General features: G+C 52.6%; 4 protein-coding genes across 4 annotated transcripts; 1 reads left to right on the top strand and 3 right to left on the bottom strand.

Annotated features, from left to right (window-relative positions):
• Nucleotides 1-238: 238 nt before the first annotated feature.
• Nucleotides 239-2,461, bottom strand: STEHIDRAFT_149908 (cytochrome P450; the record flags this gene model as incomplete). The annotated part of the gene is made up of 11 exons (XM_007309266.1): nucleotides 2,171-2,461; nucleotides 1,969-2,101; nucleotides 1,887-1,905; nucleotides 1,365-1,811; nucleotides 1,165-1,287; nucleotides 971-1,109; nucleotides 856-906; nucleotides 732-796; nucleotides 657-673; nucleotides 457-594; nucleotides 239-389 (listed from the first exon to the last, which is right to left on the bottom strand). Exons 1-11 carry the CDS (start codon nucleotides 2,373-2,375, stop codon nucleotides 239-241), a joined length of 1,488 nt encoding a protein of 495 aa, XP_007309328.1. The 5' UTR covers nucleotides 2,376-2,461.
• A 1,323-nt stretch (nucleotides 2,462-3,784) lies between these two features.
• Nucleotides 3,785-5,217, top strand: STEHIDRAFT_134497 (Di-copper centre-containing protein; the record flags this gene model as incomplete). Its single annotated transcript, XM_007309265.1, has 8 exons — nucleotides 3,785-3,909; nucleotides 3,971-4,132; nucleotides 4,193-4,318; nucleotides 4,371-4,474; nucleotides 4,532-4,625; nucleotides 4,703-4,878; nucleotides 4,943-5,062; nucleotides 5,117-5,217. The coding sequence occupies 8 exons, from the start codon at nucleotides 3,785-3,787 to the stop codon at nucleotides 5,215-5,217; spliced, it is 1,008 nt and encodes a 335-aa protein (XP_007309327.1).
• A 1,469-nt stretch (nucleotides 5,218-6,686) lies between these two features.
• STEHIDRAFT_103936 (uncharacterized protein) lies at nucleotides 6,687-8,619 on the bottom strand (the record flags this gene model as incomplete). Its single annotated transcript, XM_007309264.1, has 1 exon — nucleotides 6,687-8,619. The coding sequence occupies one exon, from the start codon at nucleotides 8,617-8,619 to the stop codon at nucleotides 7,666-7,668; it is 954 nt and encodes a 317-aa protein (XP_007309326.1). The 3' UTR covers nucleotides 6,687-7,665.
• Nucleotides 8,620-11,199: 2,580 nt separating this feature from the next.
• Nucleotides 11,200-15,528, bottom strand: STEHIDRAFT_125072 (uncharacterized protein). Its single transcript, XM_007309263.1, has 4 exons — nucleotides 15,113-15,528; nucleotides 14,688-15,002; nucleotides 14,477-14,629; nucleotides 11,200-14,419 (listed from the first exon to the last, which is right to left on the bottom strand). Exons 1-4 carry the CDS (start codon nucleotides 15,501-15,503, stop codon nucleotides 11,559-11,561), a joined length of 3,720 nt encoding a protein of 1,239 aa, XP_007309325.1. The 5' UTR covers nucleotides 15,504-15,528; the 3' UTR covers nucleotides 11,200-11,558.
• Between the last annotated feature and the right edge of the window lie 23 nt (nucleotides 15,529-15,551).

Raw genomic sequence — 15,551 nt, 5'->3', positions numbered from 1 at the left:
TATTGTCTTCCAGCAGACCGAAATGAATCATGAAAGTCAGGAGAGCGCAGGTCGCACACCGCGAAAGTTATATATCGTAAACAGGTACATGCAAGACTACAATGAGGACAAAACCGACAAAATCTGTGGATACCTGGCCTGAACATTGAACTTGAGGTCGGTTGCATTCCTGGGTTAATTGGCGCAAAGGATGAGTATCGATACCGTGGCAAACTGTACAATACGGCTCGGAATCCACTCACCTGAAGAACGAATTCTTAAACTCAACGTCAGGACGTATAGGCTGCCCGTTGGAAGGATCGAGCGCGGCGGAGATATCGAGGGTGGCTATGATGGTTACGAGTAAGAGCCAGATGGAGGCTTCAGCGAGATCGGCACCGGGGCAGCTCCTAAGGATGGTTCGAATGCCAAGTAGGATCAGTCTCCGATGTCGTCGATGTCGGCCGTAGGACATACCTTCTCCCGAAACCGAATACATAGTTTCTAGGGTCAATGATTTTTTCGTTACCTTTCTCTGTGGAATTTGGCGCCATGAATCGCTCCGGGTCGAATGTAGACGCGTTTGGATAGAGCTTCTCGTCTCTCAGGATCGCCCTACGATGTTGCATGAAATCACATCACTCGATAATCGTCTGATTTTTTGGACAGCATCTTACCAGATGTTAGCGATAATCTGGATCAAGCTTGCGATGAGATATGGAACGGAAGACGGAGGGAGAGAGAGGATTTACCAAAGATCCCTTCGGAATGCGCATACCGCGAAAAATATCTTCCTCTCTTGCCCGGTGAGGTATGTCTGGGCAATTCAACGGAGACCTGAGTCGGAGGAAGCAGTCGATCGAGATACGAACATACTCAACGGAACGGGTGCCCCCCAGCGCAAGGCCTCGGACATGACTGCCTCAACTGTGAAGACCAATTGGCATCAGCGATCTCCCAGATATCGCGCGAAGATTGTTACTTGACGCACCGTACGGAAGGCGACTCCTATCATCGAAGCCTGGTACTTGGTTCTTCCCTATGACTTCGTCGATCTCTCGTTGTGCCTTACGAAGAACGTCTGGGTGTAGTAAGATAGCGAGCAAGAACATAGACACAGTGGCTACAGTCTGCGGAGAGAATGTTTGCTTGTGTGAACAGATCTACTGAGATACGACCACATACAGTATCAGAGCTCGACAGGAACACTGTAGTGGCCGTCCACTTCACATCATCCTCTTCAGCTGTTTGATCTCCCTCTGGATTATTCAAGAGGACTGAGCAGAATGACGGAGGTTGATTGACTTGCTGCATATATAAATATGGTGTAAATGACTCATGTCCAAAAAAAATCTTCCGAGGGCAGAGAACGCGAGCGCACTCACCTGCCGAAGCTTCATCTTCACGAATTTGAATGGTTCCTCAGCAAGCGTAAAGAACCTCTTCTTCAATACCTCCGCACGTCGTTTGAAACCGGCGCCCGGAAGCCACGATGGCAGATACTTCAAAACCGGAAACATATCAACCATCCAAACGCCTCCCTCAGCGGCGATCTCATTCGACAGAATATTGAGACAATCTTCGGACTGAATGAGTAGTCTGTCGTCCGCTGACTTGAGCTCATAACCGTAAATTACGGAGGACGTCAATCCGGCGGCGTATTTGCGAGTGATGGCTATGTATTGTTCGGGAGATCTGAGAAGGTCTTTGATGAATAAACTGGTGGAGGCCTGGATCCAGGAATGATAGGATGGTATGATCCGAGCTCCCAGGGCACGCTGCATGAGCCTCCGGCGACGTTTAAATGTATCGTTGTAGTCTGCAAATGATACCTGGTGATTTATAATAAAGGGGTTTAGAGACCTCCTTCAGACAAGGTATTCCATTCGTTCGTCTCGAACTCTTACCAAATGGTGGCATCCGCACCTAATCACGACCATGCACATTTTAGTATGTCTGACGGTTTCGTCGGATATAATCTATTCTTACAATTCTCCTCCCATGACAGACTTCGGTCTATCGGAGTTCAATGAGCCTCGCGCGTCTAATAAAGCCGATATGGCCTTGGGGCTGCTCAAAAAGATCATGCTCTGGCCGAAGGCATGGACATGACAGACGTCGCCTGAAGGGTAGTACGATGTTGAAGGTTAGTTGGCCGCCTTTCTACATGAGGCTAGAAAGAGACAAGTACCATAGATATTTGCCCATTCAGTGACCCTGAGCCAAAGCTGTTTCGGCGTCAAATCCCTGACATTGCCTATGATCGGTAGCGGCCACGGTCCGGGAGGTAAGGGTACGACAGGCCGAGCACGTCTACGTACCCAAGCACAAAGTAGGATCAAGACAGTAAGAAGACCAACAGATGTCAATGGAGAGTGGAAATCCGTCAAATGCATCGAGCGGGAGCTCCAAGAGGACTACTAGGGATGAAAGCAAGTTCGTGGTTGCCAGTGAGGAGAAGAAGCCTGACGGTAGCAGCGACCTCAGTGCTCGCTGCTTTACGAATGGGGCACGCCAAAAATAGTAATAGCGCCCTCAAAGTTTACTCAGCACGTGGGAGACAGAAGTGCAGGCGGTGAGAACAGAAAACCAATCAAGTCGTCCGAAAAAAGCAAAAACCTTCAAGTTGCGTAAGATCAGCCCCATCAGGAAGTTGACAAACCAGATAGCAACCATGTGCTCGGCGGTTAGCCTTTGCTATCCGATGATACACTTGTTCGTGTTTTTGCGAAATGAAGGGAGTGCTGAAATCATGCTAAAAATCTCCTGGGGTCTCGGAAGGCTCATTAATTGCAAATTACTTGGGTTGTTTGTCCTTGTTGAATTCAGAAGCCGTTAGCCCCGGCCGCCTCCGAGATCCAACCCTTGTCTTTCGTACTAGCGGCTCGCTTCTTGGTCTTTGCCTGCATAGTCATCCCCCGTTATTGGAAAAATCTCCTTGTGCTCCTGCCTCATTCTATCTGCGCACTAAGTAATCCTCTTTGCTGTCGGGTACGTTCTCAGTTGGCGTAACATTGTATGGTTTGCCACTCAACGATCGAAGAAGTCTCCTCACGCCCGACGACTCGGACGGTGTTTGGGTAGCGAACACTTGCCACGTCTCGAGCGATACGCTGTGCCTAATTCATTGGAATGGACCTCTCAAGACCGACCTCTGAATACGAGCTCCGGAATCGCGAAATCCGTATGACTCATGCCTGCGCATCTTAGGGACTTGTTAGGGACGGCGATGTTACTTCTCATTGGACCTCCTGGCAGATCTCGTGCACAGGACGCGACTTGTCGTCAAATATGTCTTTTCAAGCGTGCTGCGAGGGTTGATGAGCGCTTTGCGCGCGCATGCCCCTTATCGATCGTCCTTGGCGACTGTAGCAGTCGCCAAGCTTTCAATAGTATGCTCCTCCGACCACCATTCTTTCAGGACAATGTAGCTCCTTGCTCTTAAATTCCTTTTATCCGCAGATGGTCGATGCGGCGTCTACCTCCGATTGTCTGACAACCTCTTTATGGTTGGGAAGGAAGGCGAAGAGAGACAACACGGTGGCCACGGTTCCGCACCTTCCTACTTCTTGTTCCTTGCGTTGTATGTTGTTTTCTCATGCTGCGCTGGTCGCTGACGGCATTGTACCTTAAACCCTGATAATTGACCTCCTCAGTTGTGATTGGATCCATGCTTCAGCATGGTCGTGAAGTGGGCTTCACGCTCGCGTTTACCGCAGCCAATCCTTATCCGTTATAAGGCCAATCAAAATTCTGAAAGCCAGCTTGTTTTGCCCTGTTCCTCAAACCCACCTTTCGGCCAAAAATGGATCTTCGTTCTAAACGCTGGATGTCTCTTCTATCTCTGCTTTTCCTCTCTTCGTTCGTGGCATCCGTACCGCTGTCTAGTCGCTCGTCGGAGTGTACCAATCCGACGGTCAGGAAAGAATGGTACGCTGCCCCCCCTCTCACTGGTAAACGCCGACTACATTGCTGAGTGTCTGACCCCCAGGTTCACCCTCGAGAGGGAAGATCAATCAGCTTATTTTGATGCCGTGAACTGTCTCGCCACCGCGCCCAGCAAGAATACCTCGACGGGAGCCGTCACTAGATGGGAAGACCTTGTGGCTACTCATCAAATACAAACGAATGGGACGCTCGTCGATGGTGCTTGGTCAGTGATAAAGAGCTTTCTCTTAGTATGAGCTTCACGTCTTACTCCACACTGCTGTAGGACCGGAGACCGACTTCATCCTGTTGGACAATTCTTGCCATGGCATCGCGGCCTGATTCACGCTCAGGAGACTCTCTTGCGCAATGAGTGTAATTACACCGGACCTCTGCCGTACTGGAATTGGACGTACGTGTTCTCTTTGTTCCAGCAACAGTCGATACTAAACTTGAGCATGAAGGTCCGCGGCGGGACACTGGGCTACTTCCGAGATGTTGTCGGCGGAACACTTTGGCTCCAATGGCACGGATCCGGATGGTGTTGTTGTTGATGGACCTTTTGCAAGTGAGTCGAAGGCAACATCGTTCTGTTGCCATGACCTGACTGCGTATTTATTCACAGATTGGACGTTGAACTTGGGTCCTGGGATCGAAAATACCCCACACTATCTTTCAAGGGTCATCGACGAAACAAATACAACATACACCGCGCAATCGTAAGACTTTGTTCCCTGTTCCCTCATACTTTTCACGCAGCTCACTTCTTACTGGATATTCCATTCTTCGTCGACAGTTACGTCGACCAATGCGTAGGAACAGAGACTTATGCCGCATTTATGCCGTGCGATCGTGCCTCCCCTAGCTCTCATGACAGACTCGGTGGTGGGATGCATGGCGGTGGTCATCAAGGCATAGGTGGAGACATGCTGAACCTGCTCACAAGTCCATCTGACCCGTTGTTCTATCTCCGTATGTCGTCTCTTTTCTCTCATCCCCGTAGGCATAGACTGATCACCTCATATACGCCGTGCAGATCACGGAATGCTGGACCGTATATGGGCACAATGGCAGGGTCTTAACGAAAGCAATGTTTACGATATTGCGGGTTTCGTGGACACAGAGCTCGAGCCACTTGAAGGATGGAGGAATACGAGTCAGTCTTTTCTTATATCTTCTTATTGGTTTTATGGACTGACGATACATCAAGCACTCAACACCACTCTCGACTATTTCGGGATCATACCGAGCTTAACCGTTGGTGATGTGATGAACACGACGGGGGGTGTGCTATGCTTCGTCTATGAGTGATTAGTTTCATCACTTTGCCAGTACTTATCTTGGGGTTTTGTTATATGTACTTTACTTGGCACTTTCCGGGCTCTCTGATAAATGTAGATCTTTTTAGTGGTAGGGTTTATGGAACTCGGTGATTTACTTTGTATGAGTGTGTCTCATCTAATAAACCGTTGTTCGGTCGTACAGTGAGTTAGAAGCTTGAATACACTACCAGAACCGTGTAGGATAGTCATCAGCAATGTGGCGGGGCCGGTGTGGCGTTTGTTTGGCTCTGTTGAATTCAGAAGGGACCGCCGCGGAATGTCGCAACGGGCCAAAACACCCCGCCTCCTCGGACGCCCACAAGAATCCCATACTTAATTCTTCCCCCTCACCACCTTCACTCGGACAGCCTATCATGTCAAACAACCATGGCAACCTTCTAGATCCTACGAATTATTCTGAGGTTTCAAACATATCTGTGAATCATCATATCGCATCGGACGAGGAAAATCGTACTAGTTCGAGTCTTTCCTGCGGCCACTGTGGCACTCAGGACGAGACAAAGCTGAGGTTCTGCTCGGGATGTCACTTGGCACGTTTAGATCCACCACGCTAGTAAAATCTATTCGTACTGACTGTTGTTGCCTTTCAGGTTAGATATTGCTCCGTAGAATGCCGAGACCGTGACTGGAAGTCCCACAGATCTGCATGCAGTATGTCGCCCTATGTCGCCGCAAGAAGTTATGTATGCGATGAAAAGCAAATTAATCATGCCAATCTCGCACAGGAAGGAACACGGCAAAAAATGACAATGATTCTGAAGGAGTACCCTCGCCCCAGCAGATATGTGCGTCGAGACAGGTCTATCTGCCACCCGACATCATGAGCAATTGCTCCGAACCAAGTTGTAAGCGCGCGAGAAGTGCAAGTGTCAAATTCAAATATTGCTCTGCGTGCGGCGAGGTATGTAGGTTTTTGTCCTATACGATTACACTGAATACTGAAGATGTAGTATCGATAGGCCGCGTACTGCTCTCAAGCATGTCAGACCAAGGATTGGAAGACACACAAGTCACATTGCGGTGAGAGCTTTTGTTCGACTGAAGTAATGACACACTGCTTATAAGACAACCCAGGATCTACCGAGCGTATTGAACTGAACTCCTTCCACGGGCTTCTCGCGTGTCTCGTAGACTGGTCCCACAACCATCCTCTCAAACCTCGTCATCAAGCCTTTGACTCCTGCATTATCAACAATCCAGGACCTGGCGCTCATCCCACAGAAACACCCGCTGGTTGGGCAGCCAACATCGTCCTCCTTGACGGAATTCCTCGAGATCTCGGGCCACACGAATGGTGGCCTGCTGCTGCGTCGGACGAAATCCGGTACAAATTCTTCGAGCGCATTCGCAGGGAAGGTTACGTTCTCCCCATTCTGACCGCCATCTGCTTTGCTTTATTGTCGGAAATGTACACCACGACGTCATCAATCACCACTTCCCCCGCAGGGACTCGACTTCGTCTTCGCTACCGCACTTCCCCAATCGTTGATTTCGGGATATGTGCGGGTACATCGCGCGTGACGTTCCAAGACAAGCTCGGTTACTTCAACCTGAAGGAGCGAACTATGACGCCAGGACAGGATCCCGATGATCATTATTGGCTTTACTTTTTAACGGCAGCCGATGAAGAAGTCGTACTAGACTGCGCGATGTACACATTCAACATGGCCTTAGTCACTGACACCGGTCCATACGCGTTGCCGGAGTTTGGCCCCGACTGGGCGTCAGAACAACCCTGGGCTCCTGCTTTCTTGTGCCATCGCGAATTGAGGAAGAAGACTCCATGGCTCTGGACGGAAAGGACGAGACAGAGTATGCTGAAGAACGAAGGGATGCATGAGTTGGTGGGTAAGGGCCATCAGGCGCTAAAGCTCGAGGAGTCGGATAAGGCGTTCGGCAAGTTTATGAAGAAGTTGAAGCCGTCTGAGAAGGCCGCTACCGCTTTTGAGAAGAAATTCTCCCGGACGTTGGCCATAACCCATGTTGACGTGTTTCGAGGGTGCTTTGAGCGCGAGGACTGGAAGGGATTCCCAGAGCAGCCCGCGGTTAACATCCAAAACGATCCCGGGGAGATGGATAATGTCGAGGAGAGGTATAACGAATGGTACAAGAGTATCGAGAAATGGAGGAGGAATAACAAGAGGATGGGTCGAAAGCCGGCTCATAACCCGACTCCAGAGCTCGAACCGTCAGCACCAATGGTTCAGCATATCATCTGAGACGCTTGACACTGTATTTGGCCATTTTTATGATTTTTATTGTCATCTCGATTCTCATCTCGTCAGCTGGCGCCTATGTATTACTATAGTGGAGTACGAGTCGTTTACCCTGTACGATTCAAGCCATACTTCCCCATTCACATCATATTCACGGAAGCCTCAAATGACACTCATTCTATAAGCTTCCAGCACTTCCCTCAGTCTGCCTGTCCGAAGTCATACGCATTACCGAACGGTCTAGTCATATACGTCTGCAAGACTTCCTCAGTCGCCTTATACTCCATCGGCACCTCTAAGCCTCCGACCTCCTTCAACTTTTCCCTTACGCCCTCTATCTTCTCTCTCGCATCCTCTCCCATCTCCGGAACCATCCCGTTACGATACCAAGGCGCAAAGTGTATCATCGCCAACATCACCCGAGGGCTTCCTTTCCCATCCAGCACCGTGTTCGGTTTCCCAGCGTGCCATAGTCGCAGATCCCGAATAATTGCGCTGCCCTTCTTCACGACTGGCTGTGACGGCGGGCGTACTGTCCTTCGACTATCGAGATACTCGTGCTTGATGCGGCCGGAAGCACGCTCCCCGTGTACTCCTTCCTGAGCATGAGGGCCAGATAACTCTGATGTATGCGTTCCCAGCCAGATCTCCGTCGATCCGTTAGCCGGCGTCATCGTCGTGAGTGGGACATTCACGACGACAGCGAACGCATGAGTGGGGTGTGCGAAATCGGCGTCGGAATGGACGGGCTGAGACGATAGTGTAGGGTCGGGAAGTGCAGTGTTTGCAGACATGAAGGTCATCTTTGGGTTAGGACCGAGATGAGTGGAGGTGATTTGGTTGACGATGGGATTGAGGAAGATCTCGGGGTGGAAGAACTCGGAGGATGGAGGGGGATCTTGTTGGATGTTGCCCGGATTGTAGTTGTATGGACTGTTCTCCTTGCGCGATTGAAGGACGAGGGCGTCTTGTACCATACGTGGATTAAGGTGGTCGATGAGATCATGGGGAATGATATTCTCGATAACGACGAGACCGTCTTGATGCAAGGCGCGGATAGCAGTCTCGAGGTGTTGTGGAGTGAGACGCGAGTTTGTGAGTTCTGATTGTGATGGTGTAATTGTGATGGGCTCAGACGAGAGGAGGATAGCCATATTGAACGAAGAAAACTTTGAGGTTGAGGAACGATCGGAGCGGCAGCTCAAGGCGACGAGAGGCTACATGCGGGGGAAGATTATGTGAGATTGCGAATGCCCTCGTGTTTATTGACATCAAAGCAATGACCATTCGATGTACCTCGACCTTCGCTAGAGATGAGACTTGCGTACACCCAGAACCGCGTCTATCGGTCATATGTCGTCCCGATCCATCATGCAGCCACCGCTCCGCGGTCCGAGCCCCTATTCCTCACCCAGTCGAAAGGATGTTCACCGTACTTCTCCACGAGACCCTGGACTCTCTTCTCACCGGCTCTCCGTTCCCTCTCCACCCTGGGTGCTCTACTAGCCCACTGTTTGTACCCGAGAAGTACCGGACGCGATCTCCGCGGAGGCGGTAAAATGTCATCGTCTTCCTCGTCTTCGTCCGATGCGCCGTCACCATTCAAGACGTCCTCCGATGAGTGGCCGGTACGGACAGCTTTGGGTGTGGACTGTGACGCTTTCGCTTTACTCGTAGATTTCGTTGGACTTTTGTCGGCTTTAGGAGTGGACACGGCTGAGCGAGAGCCCGAGGGGTTCTTTCGGGACTGTTTGGATCTGGGTGTCGTGTCCGCGTTGGACGACTGAAGGGCACGCGATGTAGGGACTCGGGTTGACCGACGAGGTGTCAAAGGCTCAGGCTCTGCACCCTCTGATTCATGTTCAGACGGAGCAGGAGTGACCGTTTCGGCGAACAAATTATCTGACATCTCGACGTCTCCGTCGTCATCTGTGAGTTGCTCTGTCTCTTTCAACAAAAGACCGACCTCATCGTCGTCGTCGTCCATGAATAGTTCTGCACCTTCGAGTGTGAGCCTCGATAAGGATGTCGTTGTCGAAGTCCCGGCTGCAGAAGCACGCCTCGGCCCAGGAGTAAGAGCTGTAGGAGGTAGTGGCATAGGAACGTCGAACTTGTCGTAGGATCTGGAAGTGATGCCGGGTGTCTTGTGTTTGGTAGTAGAGGCGAAAACCGACGAGTCACGTTTTTGTCGCTTGGAAGGTGTCATTTCGTCTACAGACTCGTCCTCCTCTGCCGCCGAAGATGCTCGGCCATCGCTCGCAGGGATGACGAAGTCGAGCTTGCGCTTCCCGACCGGGGTCGAGGTCAGAGATCTCAGGGAGGACTTGGATGGAGAGAGTTGGAGACGGCTGCGTTTGACCGGTGAAGGAGTGGGTGAAGGAGGGCGGTGTAACGATATGGACGACTGACGAGAAGGAAAACCAGTCGACGAAGATGCGGCCATCGAGTTGGAAGCATCTTCGGATGGCAGTCTAGACAGGGATCTCCTCGCCCTATGCTTTTCATTGTACGCCTCTCGTTCCGTGGCGATTTGAGTGGCACATTCAGAACAAGCCGTATCCATGAATTTCACGAGCAGAGAAAAGGTAGTGTCATGGAGGTGATATCGGCCTAGAAGGTCTGCGCGATGCATGTTAAATTTCTACGCAGTGATCATGATCATCAAAAAATGCACAGTTGGATTTGCGAGACGGCGCTTACCGTTTGATATTTGAGGACTCTGATGACCCAATACGCCACCGCAGCCTTCACCTCCGAGCTTTCGCTGTCGGATACATTCGAAACCGATCTCGAGGAGAAGGTCTTGCGAAAGTCCTTATGGCCACGCAGAGCCTTCTCTACCATCTTGAACCATTCGGACACAATGTCTTGCTGTCCAATTTTATGGTCGGCAATGATGACCTGGTACGTTAGCGTTGGGCGTTTGACTTTGTGAGGCCGCAGACTAGACGCCTCGACAGCGACAGAATCTCGACTTTTGCCCTTCGCTGCCAGAGCGGTGCGCACTTTGTGCAATGTTGCTTGGAATACCTTTGCCGCAAGAGACGACGACTTCTGTGCGATCTTCTCGGATACGTCCGGATAGTTGAGCCTATTGCGTGGGGCATCAGCATCAGTATCAGTACATCCTTGTAAACATGAAAAGATACGAGGAATATCTGTGATAACATACTCTTCGCAAGCAAGCAGCGCACAAATGGCCGGAAGCCCAGGAGCTCCTTCTCGAAGGTCATATCCAGTGCCAGGCCCCGTAATGAGACGGGTACGTTTGTATAAGTCTTTCGCTCGGCTTCGTACTTCTGGGCGTTCTGAGAAGGTGTCGATTTGACTCTCTTCCACTGGTGCCATCGCGTTCTAATAGATGACGAACCGGACAAGGCGTGAATTCGTCAGTGTGACAGAGCATCTCGAAAGTCATCATACGGACTTACAGTATTTGACGGATATTCGAAGACTGAATGGTCGTGAAAGCCAGTCGTAATACGCGAGAACTAAGAAACACGCGTCAATACCTATTGGTGTCGTAGAAAACCAAGACGCGGACAGCAGGATATGGTTGAAGAACGAAACGGTGTCAGACGGTGTCCGACGCGTTCCGTCACGCGTTAGTCACAGCCCATGTTCTCGCGGAGTCTAAAGTTTGAGCCAACTCGCCGGCTTTCGTGATAATTATCGGCGAGCCTGCTCTTTCATCTCATGATCGACCAGTGTATTCTTTCAGCTCATAGGCGGGAAAATATCATATTGGGGCTAGAAGAGTACGATCACTTTTACAAGATATACCTAACTTCAGTGACTACGACAGAAGACTTCAAAAAGGAACAGTACCGTACAGACACGGGGATAGCGAGAGATGCAGAGATAGGTGAGAAAGAGCTGTGGGAACGTAAAGTATCTGTAAGAGGAAAGAAACAGGAAGATGACAGAGGTTAAATATGATTAAAAGCCCCGTACCGAGGAAGAGAAGAAAAGAAATTGCATAGTGATGTGAAGAACGGTTATCGATAGCAACGACTGGACGAGAAACAGAGAGAAGAGAAAATCAAAGGGTCCGACTGAACAAACCACAATAAACGAAAAGCATCAAAGTCTTTCAAGCCAACGACCTCACACCCTCATCCCACTCCTCCCTTCTCACCTCACCCACAACTCTACAAGCCGGACACGCAACCTGCACCCTTCCATCGTCCATATCTCCACCTCTCGTCCCATCGCCCCACCCCGCCACCCTCTCCGCACTCACCAAACACCCCGCATGGAACCTATGAGCACAAGCTGTCTCTCCCTCTTCCGTAGCACCCACACGCCTCAGCCTCACCATCTTCGTGTCCACATTCTCAGGGAGAGGATCGTCATCCTCCGGCGCCAGACCACAAGAAACATCGTCACACCTCAATCCGACATCCCTCTCCCTCTGCTCGACCCTTTGCCTCAACGTCGCTCCAGGAGGAGCAGGAAGCGTCCACGGCTTTTTCTCCCTTGGAGGTCTGTGTCTTTGGCCGGGCGCGCCAGGTCCAAATCCGTAGTCCGCACGAGTCCAGAACCGTGGAGCACCTTGTCGAGGCGGTCCGCGGGGTGGTGGCTGCTGAGGCGCGGGCTGAGCATTCGGCTGAGCATCATTCTCCTGGGCCTGAGGTTGAGGAGCAGGAGCGTTCTGTTGAGTAGCCCCCGGTTGACCCTGCGGTTGAGGTCGAGCAGCGTTCGGCTGTCCCGCCTGCCCGTGTACCATCCCAGGGAAACCAGGGAAGATATCCGGCGGCAACATCGTGGCAGGAACAGGAACGACAAACGCATTACCCATCCACATCCCGCCATCCATCGCTATCCGGGGGAATCCTGCGCCGAGCGGTGGCAACGGTGGTAGATTGCCTGCCCTCGGTCGCGGGGTTGGCGGCGGAGCATCCGCTGCGGGTTGTGGTGGTACGTTCGTAGCAGTGGGTGCAGGCGCATTCTCCGTGGGTTCTGTGTTAGCTGGTGGTGGTGGCGGTGGCGGCGGTGCGTTCGCAGTAGGTGCCGGCTGCGGCACATACGTTGGTGGTACCTGATTCTCATTCTGGGGCTGAGCTCTCGGCAAGGTCTGACCCCAAGGAACTCCCCCCTGCTGCTGTTGTGCCCAATGCCTGATGAAATTCGCAAACATCGGAGCATTACCGGTGCCAGGAGGGCCACCTGCAAACGCATGGACATGGGGCGGCTGTGGTGGTGGTGGGTTTGTATGTGTTTCGGGAGCAGGGTTCGTCTGCGCTTGTTGGGGTGGATTAGCCTGCGTCGCCTGAGCGGGTTCTTGAGCAGGAGCGGGAGTGGAACCGTTCGTAGTAGGAGCGGGACCGGGACCGTTCGTAGCAGGAGGCTGCTGAGGCGTCTGAGTTCCCCTCGAGGCCCTCACAGGGATCGCAGTTGTGAACGTGAACGACCCATTGAACGGCGGCGCCATATAATTGAATATCCCGCCCGGCCGCGCACCGAGGAAGTTCGTATTACGGGGCCCGATAGGCGGAGCTCCAGCTCCAGTCGGCGTGGGAGCAGGACCCTGAGCAGGCGCTGCAGTGGGAGTGTTGGTGGCGTCAGTTTGAGGGGTAGGTGTAGTAGCAGGAGGTGCAGAACCTGGGCGAGGAGGTGCATTCGGATGGGGAGTTGAGACGGCGGCAGCAGCGGCCGGACGAACAATATCAGCCGCACGGACGCCATTGAAGATGGTTGGGGGAGCACGACCGCCTGGGGTATGGACCCGAGCCGGACCGCCTGGGGTATGAACTCGAGCCGCTCGGGTCGGTAAAGGGCTGATGGGTCGAGGTTGGTAGGTTAAGTTCTCGGGGTCGATGTTGAACCTGCAAGTTGGGCAGGTTGTTTGGCGTGGGCGAGAGAACCAGGGAAGAAGACATGCGGAATGGAAGACATGGGAGCATGGAAGAGTGACGACGCGGGGAAGAGGTTTCTTGGGAGTTGTCGGTGTACGAGTGGAGGAGGATGAGGAAGACGAAGAGGTATTTTCGGACGTTGGGGCGGGAGCGGGCGTCGAAGTGGAAGTAGAGGAAGTAGCAGATACTGGAGGTTGTGCGGCCGAAGTAGATGCAGTAGACGAAGAAGCTTGCATGGCGTCAGAAGTCGAAGCAGAGGCGGTTGTTGTTGCTGAAGATGTAGCCTCCAGCATCTCGGAGTCGTGGTCCATCATTGCGGGATGCAATGGAGACGGCCCAGCACTCTCGTCCATCGGTGTGGGTGCCTGCTCCGGAACGTCCATCCTCATCTGACTTTCAGGTCTTTCACTGACGGTAGACGCATCTTCCTCGGCCTTCCTCTTGCCCCACTTCGTTCCCTCTTCCTCACCTTCCTGTCCATCAACCTTCCCTTCGCTCTCCTCCAACCCAAGGCCTTCCCAGCAAATCGCACATCCCACGCCCGCACCCTCCGCACCACCATCCAATTCGTCACACCTCTGCATCCTCTTCACCAACCCTTCCGGTACCGCCTCCAGTCCACTGATCAAAACCCTGGCCCGCTCCGGATCCTCCCTCTCTTCTCTCTCTGGCATCATACCCATCATACCGAATATTCCACCAAGATCTAGAGGAATCGCCATATCCATCATGTCCGCAAAGTTGGTCATGCCGGGTGGTGGTGGTGGAGCATTCGGATCATGAGGACCAGCGTTAGCATTCGCCCCGTCTCCGCCCCTGGCTAGCGCAGCCGCCGTCATAGCAGCGACCATCTCGCCGAAGTTCGCGAAGGCGCCTCCGCCAGGAGCGTTCGGGTTCCCGTTGGCATTAGGAGGTGGTGCGGGACCATGGGCAGGAGGGGGGCCGTGACCGTGCGGGAGGTGCCCGTGGTGGACGTGGTTCTGGTGCCCGTTCTCGTCCGTGATCCAGACGTCAAAGCCGATGTCGAATATGGGCTGGGCCGCTTCTGCGTGGGCGTGTGGCCCCGGTCCATTCGGGACGTCGAACGGCGGTGGAACTGGAGGAAGATCATTGAGCGTCAAATCAGGAAGGCCTAGTTTACAAATATACGCACCGTTTGCTGTTTGTTGTTGCTGTTGTCCATTAGCGCCGTCCATGACATCCCCGAAGAATGACTGCAAATGTTGTCTGATATTCGGGAGCGGTACTTGTCCTTGTCCGTGAGGGCCAGGGATGCCCATGGTGAAAGGATTGAAACCATGATCATCTGCAATGTTAACCAGCGTCAGTCTAGGGTCCAGCGCTTAGCAATGAATAGTACGCACGGGCTTCCTCCGTCGTGACACCTTCCCTGCGAGTTTCGCCAGCGTTCGCGGCAGCAGCGGCGGGTTCTCGTGGTGGAGCATCGGCGCTGTGGGCATCCTCCCACGTCGGATCTCCGTCATCGTCTTCTACGATCATCTCGACGTCGTCAGCGTCGCGTTCTGAATCATCCCAGTTGCTGCCATCGTCGCCGTCGTCATCATCGTCTTCCGACGAGTCCGATACAGACTCGAGATCGGGCATGGAGGTGTCACTACGATTGGTGTCACTTCGCGGACGGGTACGGGGAGCTGAGTGGTCGGGGGTATCAGATTGTGCTGGTAAAATAATAGAATCAGCGGTGTGAATGGTAAAGACAAAAGAAGGTAGGCAGCAAAGGGACGAATGTTCCTAAGGTCACCGCGCGGTGAAATAATAACGACATTACCTGAGGTCGTAGGAGCACCTTCGTGTCTGTTCTCTGTGATAGGCTCAAGGTCTGGCATTGACGTGTAATCCCGAACATCGGCGGTGGCATCATCAGTATCGGCAGCGGTGTTTGAAGTGGGTATGGGCTCGAGAGCCGGCATTGATAAATCGTCGTCGTGAGTATTATCACCAGCATTGGTTGGATGTCGGTGGACAGTGACAATAGGCTCTAGCGGTGGCATCTCCAAGTCGTCTGTGCCGTCATCGACAGGGGGTTCATTGGATGCAGCGGCCTGTGTGAGCGCAGCGGCGATCGCATGGCTGAAGAAATCCTGGAATGCTTCGGCATGTGCGTCAGGGTCTTCACCGTCGCCAGAGAAGATGGAGAAGAAGCCGTTGGCGTTGTTCATGTCGGTGAGCTCACCGTCGTCGTGGGTGTTCGGGAAGAAGGGGAATCG

This window comes from Stereum hirsutum, assembly GCF_000264905.1.
Source record: "Stereum hirsutum FP-91666 SS1 unplaced genomic scaffold STEHIscaffold_17, whole genome shotgun sequence".
NCBI lineage: Eukaryota > Fungi > Basidiomycota > Agaricomycetes > Russulales > Stereaceae > Stereum > Stereum hirsutum.
The sequence above is the reverse complement of the archived record's forward strand: the minus strand, read 5'-3'. Positions and strand labels throughout refer to the sequence as shown.

Bases quoted from the DNA above. Each gene is read 5' to 3' on its own strand.
- STEHIDRAFT_125072 (XM_007309263.1), bottom strand. From the start codon at position 15,503: ATGAACAACGCCAACGGCTTCTTCTCCATCTTCTCTGGCGACGGTGAA. The intron at 14,630-14,687 runs GTGCGTACTATT...TTAACATTGCAG, and splicing joins TGTCACGACGGAGGAAGCCC to ATGATCATGGTTTCAATCCT. The intron at 14,420-14,476 runs GTGCGTATATTT...ATCTTCCTCCAG, and splicing joins GCAACAACAAACAGCAAACG to TTCCACCGCCGTTCGACGTC.